Source organism: Vipera berus (genome assembly GCF_964194415.1).
Source record: "Vipera berus genome assembly, chromosome: 2".
Classification (NCBI taxonomy): Eukaryota; Metazoa; Chordata; class Lepidosauria; order Squamata; family Viperidae; genus Vipera; species Vipera berus.
This window is the reverse complement of record NC_138203.1, coordinates 271,142,647-271,148,646: the sequence shown is the minus strand read 5'-3', so window position 1 is coordinate 271,148,646 and position 6,000 is coordinate 271,142,647. Positions and strand designations below refer to the sequence as shown.

The 6,000-nt window shown below is 43.2% G+C and overlaps 1 protein-coding gene across 1 annotated transcript in view; it reads right to left on the bottom strand.

Annotated features, from left to right (window-relative positions):
- Nucleotides 1–595: 595 nt before the first annotated feature.
- LOC308661141 (carnitine O-acetyltransferase-like) overlaps nucleotides 596–6,000 on the bottom strand; it is a 45,236-nt gene continuing 39,831 nt past the window's right edge. Inside the window, exons 12-14 of the mRNA XM_081315932.1 lie at nucleotides 3,680–3,742; nucleotides 2,342–2,479; nucleotides 596–1,120 (exon numbers count right to left, since the gene is read on the bottom strand). Coding sequence (XP_081172058.1) covers nucleotides 896–1,120; nucleotides 2,342–2,479; nucleotides 3,680–3,742 — 426 coding nt within the window. The 3' untranslated portion in view covers nucleotides 596–895. The remainder of the gene's footprint in view (nucleotides 1,121–2,341; nucleotides 2,480–3,679; nucleotides 3,743–6,000) is intronic.

Below are 6,000 nucleotides of genomic sequence, written 5' to 3'. Positions count from 1 at the left end.
TAGAGTAATGTATGCTACTTTGGGAAGCATTGGATTAATTTTTTTTAAAAAAATCCCATTTATATCCCGCCCTTCTCCGAAGACTCAGGGCGGCTTACAATCTACAAAACATCCATTTCTTCTTCATTTGTCCTATTTTGAAGCACTCTCTTTTTCTCTTATATTTTCTCTTGCACCTCCCTTATAATTAATTTGGGGTTCTTGATTTTCAGTTTGAGATCTCCTAGACCAGGGGTAGGCAACCTTGGCTCTTTTATGACTCGGGGACTTGCTGGTTCAGGAATTCTGGGAGTTGAAGTCCACAAGTCATAAAAGAGCCAAGGTTGTCTACCCCTGGACTACATGACTTCCAAGGTCCCTTCCAACTTTTATTACATTATTATTATTATTATTATTATTATTATTATTATTATTATTATTATTATTATTATTATTATTATTATTATTATTATTATTATTATTATTATTATTATTATTATTATTATTATTTCACTACACTATAAATGCCAGTTTGGAATGGACCAGCATCTCAGTCATATTTTTTTTTAAGTCACTGATCTAAAGAAGAAATTAAGTCAGGAGTTTTCCTGTGGCATTTGTGTTTTAAATTTCTTTATTCTGGAAATAAATTAGATCTGATCTTGCATTTAGAAGATGTATGTATATATTTATATATATATATTTATATCAAGACAGCCACTTTCCCACAAATCCTGCTAGGGCTGGCAAAGGACATTGCAGATTAGGAATGCTGAAGGATGCTGCATCCCAAATTTTGGGCCAAAGGAAGGCAAGGAAGAGATTGGGGATTTCTCAAAGATAGGGTCATCTGTTAGCCAAACTAGAGAGATGCCTTCAGTCATGTTGAAGTCTGAAGTGAAGTTCAAAATATTTCTCAAAGTCTTTCAGGGTGGCCCTCTCCAAAGTTTCCCAACAAGTCCCGCACATCAGCCAGGGCGTTCTGGATGTTGCTGGCTAAGTAAGTGGCATTGGTTTCCTCACAGCAGTTGAAAGCGGTGATAGCAAAATTAATATGGAAAGGCAAAGGGTTGTAGCAAACAGCATAGCCGTCAGGCACGAGGGGCCCGTAACACATGATGCAGTCCGTGCGGGAAGCAACCTGAAAGACAAAAGTAACCGGGATCAAAAAAACATCTGAATACGAGACCCCTGGTGGCGCAGTGGTTAGAATGCAGTATTGAAGGCTAAGTCTGCCCACAGCCAGCAGTTCGATCCTGACTGGCTCAAGATTGACTCGGCCTTCCATTGTCCCGAGGTTGGTAAAATGAGGACCCAGATTGTTGGGGACAATATGCAAATAATGCTTACATTGTAAAACACCCAGAGAGTTTTGTTAAGCACTGTGGGGCAGTGTATAAGCCTAAATGCTATTGCTTTGGCTGTGTTCTTGGCTGGGATTTTTTAAAAAAAAAAGCTACTGAAGGTAGGAACTGCATTCAGATGAACAACTCCAAAATCATCCTTCTTTCCCAGCACAGTTCTCTCAAGGGAAGAGAATGGGAAGAGGGGAAGGAAATTGCTCTTGAAGGAAAAGGCGAAAAATCATGTTGCAGGTCTCTGGGGGAAGAATAAGGCACAGTCAAGGTGCCATCACTGATAAGGTCCTGTTCTGTATTTCCATAGCGCTTAAGAGGTAAAACGGTCACAGAGACCCTATGGGAATACAAAACATGGACAACATTATGATGCTTTTGAAGGTCATATTTTGGTGCAAAAACTTAAGAGCAGGGATACAATTTATGAAGAATCTTGCTTGTAACTGCAAGAAAACCAAAATAGTAGAGCTGTTGTTGTGGAGAACATAGGAGAAAGAAGGTGTGTTGGATATTTTTGCTGTCTTGAGTTATTTGCAAAAATAATAAAGGTAGGATATAAATAAATGAACGATAGTCCTCATTTAGTGGCTGCAATTGGTTCCAATGACTCAATCATTAAATAAAATAGTTGCTAAATGAAGATGCGACACTCAGAGAGAGAAAGAGAGAAATGCACGGAGATCCTTGGTTGCTGCCATCTCACTCAAATAAAATTCTCTCTTACAATCTCCTTGCCTAAGCAAGGAATCTCTTCCTGAGCTGTTTTTCTCAGCAGCCTTGTCTCACAATTGCTGCCTGAAACTGACCAGAGCTTAATCAGTTTCACACTGTCTTTTGTGGTAGGAAAATGAATCTTTTATTAGCATTCATTATCAATGTATTTGCCAATGATCGCTATCCAAGACTGTCACCAAACAGGGACTACCTGTACGGAGTAAATACCATAAACTGAGTACTACAGGGTTATAGCAAAGAAGTACAAATTTGCAGCTGGTTATCTGTACCTGCCCTGTGGAGAGTTTCCAGTATGAAGCCATGGTGTAGGAAATATCCATAAAAAGCTCGGGCACGTGGAAACCATCTGCTATGGACTCCATTTTCAGCCCAAGCAAATGGCAGTCGATGCCTTGCCCATTCAGAGCCTGCAAGACATTACACAAAATCAGCTATCACTGGAAAGTGGTTTGAACTCATATGCTCAACGCACTAAATCAGGGTTCTACAAACTTGGCAACTTTTAGGGATTTCAACTCCCAGAATCCTCTAGCCAACATGGCTGACTAGGGAGTTCTGGAGGTTGAAATCCCCATCTCAAAAGTTGGGAAACACTGCTCTAAACTAGTAAATAACTATTTCATTAATAAATAAATAAACCTCCCATCATTTGTTCCATTTCCCTTGCCAAAAATACTGCTGTCATTCATTGTCCTAGAGAAGGTGACATTCCAAAATTATTTCTGCAGAACAGGGCCAACCCTGAAGATTTGAGGGTCAGCAATTCATATCGGTGAGCCGGGATTGTGTGGTGGTTAAAGGTGTTGGGCTAAAAATGGGGAAACTTTAAATTTTAGTCTTGCCTTAAGCATGAAATAAGGCAGAGGTCCCCAACCTTTTGGGCACCAGGGATCGGTTCCGTGGAGAGAGGTTTTTCCGTGCCCAGAGGGTGCGTGGTTTTATGTGCTGCCTGCATCTCGCGGATGGGGCTTTGCTTGTTTGTGTGGCCGGGTGGCTGGCATGCCACGGCCCCGTACTGGTCCACGGAGCGGGGATTGGGGACCCCTGAAATAAGGGACAAGGTGGCTCAGCGGTTAGGACACCGAGTCTTTAAACTGTTAAAGATCTATAGCTCGGCAGTTCAAGACCTGAGTGCCTCAAGACAGTGAGCTCCCATCACTTGTCCCAGCTCCTGCCAGCCTGGCAGTTGGAAAGTGTACATACGCGAGTAGATGAATAGGTACCACATATAATAAGCATGCAGGAAAGTAACAGCATTTCTTGTTTTGCCATAAACTTTGTGCTGCAGCATGATGTTATGTTAGCCACATGACCGTGGAAAATACCTTCGCGACAGTGCTGCTGCCCCTTTGGCTTAAGAAACGGAGATGAGCACTGCCCCTAAAGTCGGTTACAACTAGAAGGGTAAAACCCAGAGGGGGGAAACCTTATGTGTGAAACCAAGTGGTTGACTTCAGGCCGGTCACTGTTTCTCATCTGTAAGAAGCCAGCAATGGCAAACCACTTTTGAAAATGTTGCCAAGAAAAACGTTGGCCACTTTAAGGCTCACTTGAAGACATTAGGAAAAAATATATCCCTACCAAACAAGCCACAGGGAGATAGTTACCTGCTCTGTGAGCGTGCTGTGGAACTCAACTGCTTGTTTCAGGAGAGATAATCTTTCAGGGGCCTAGTGAAAGAAAAACAGACGTGGATTTTAGATACCAGAAGAGGTCAGGCAGACACAAAAACGTTCAACCCGTACATATTGAAAGTCTCACTGCTAACATTCAGGAAGTCCTCATCTTTTGACCACAATGGAGGCCGACATCTCTGTTGCTAAGTGAGACGTTTGTTAAGTGAGTTCTGCCCCATTTCCTGCCAGAGTTTATTTATTTATTTATTAATTTAATTTATATACCGCCCTTCTCCCAGGGGACTCAGGGCGGTGAACAGGGCAATACATAAAAAACTAGATACAAAAATTAAAATTATTAAAACATTATTAAAACAGTTGTTAACTGAATCACTGGAGCTGATCAGTTAGTAACCGGTTGTTACATGAATCCGGCTCCCCCATTGACTTTGCTTGTCAGATGATCACAAAAGGTGATCACATGACCTCCATGCCGGACATCTGAATTTGGATCACGTGATTATGGGGATGCTGCAAAGGTCCTACGTGTGAAAAATGGTCATAAGCCGCTTTTTCCAGGGCTGTTGTAACTTTGAATGGTCAGTAAATGAAGTGTTGGAAGTGGAGGACTACCAGTATTTAGAGAAATCTAAATGTTGACAAGGGTAGAGGTAGTCCTTGACTTATGACCAGTTTAGCGACCGTTAGGAGGAACGTCTCCAGGGCGAGTTATGATCAAAATACAAAGTTCTGAGGGCTGCCGCCACTACCACCCTGCAGTCACATAATGTGATCACATTTTGGGCGCTGAGCAACCAACCCACATTTATGGCCATTTACAGCATCCTGTAATCATGGAACCGTGATTTACATTTTTTTTTTGCCAGAAAAGGTTGTTTACTTCTGGTTTCTGGCAAAACAACCCCAACCTTTTCAGACAATGGATTTGCTTAAAGACCTCTGCGTTCGCTTAACAACTGCTGCATTTACTTAATGACCACCAAGAAGTTTGTAAAAACAGACACAATCGCATGGCGACCCAATTAACGACCAGCATGACTTATAACCCTAATTCTGGGTTCAATTATGGTCATAAGTCAAGGATTACCTGTGTTCTTAATTTCAGCTGCATGGAAAAGAGATTGTCATAGGTAACAGTAGACTTTCCTACTTGTCCCAGTGACCAAGGTCACAACAAGGCCAAGACTTCTTGAAGGGAAAAAAATAACGGACCTCTTCGCATACAGAAACTAACAGGATTGGCAGAATCAACTTCCACCCCATATGAACTAATTCAGGAATGCATCTGAAGGCCCTCAAATACGCTGAGCAAACAAGGTAGAATGTCTTTCAATAATTGGGGTACCATTCCTTGCCTGGAACGATCCTTCATTCTACTCAATGACACGAGGACAAGAACCAACCTAGAAGTGAGGAGAAATTTCCTGACAGTGAGAACAATTAATCAGTGGAACGACGTGCCTCCTGTTGTGATTCAGGGTCAACCTGTGGGTTCGGCAGTTGGGCCCGACGATTCGGAGGAGGAGGAGGAGGAGGAGGAGGAGGGGTTTGGAGAGCCTGCAGAGGACAGTTCTGAGGCTTCGCAGAGCTCTCAGCCAGGCCCCTCCCATCTGGTTACTACGCAGACCCAGCTGTGTGAGCCTGACAGCGTGGATGAAGATGACCCACAGCTGGCTCTGTTCAAGGACGCCCGACGCAGGAGGCAGTCAATCAGGAGTAAACACAGGAAGGCAATGGGGCACCTCGGAAGGAGGCAGAGAGAAGTCACGCCTTGAACTGTTTAAAAGGGGAATGTGTGGGAGGGCTGGTTTGCTGAAGGCAACCTTTTGAATAGCTCCTGTTTTAGTGGTTCATATTTTGTTTTGCTCAGTTTGCTCTGTTTTGGATCTGTTTTGTGTAAATAAATTTGGCGGGCTTACTTCCAGCCTTTTGCCTTTTGTAAAGGGGTTGTCCCTGGCTTTTCTGCAGGGCCGGTAGTAGGCTGGAACAGAACACCTCCAGACATTGTGAGGGCTTCAACACTGGTGGTTTTTAAGAAGAGACCAGACAACCATTTGTCTGGAATGGTGTAGGGTTTCCTGCTTGAGCAGGGGTTTGGACTACAAGACCACCAAGGTGTCCCTCCCAACTCTGTTATTCTGGTTTGAATAAAATAAATGAATGAGTCCCCCAGAGAGCTTCTGTGGCTTAGAGGGGAACGAGAACCCAGATCTCCCCACTTATAACCTGGCACTTTCACCAACTGATGCCCTAAGCACAGCACAGCCACGCTGCCCCTTGACAGAAGCAAA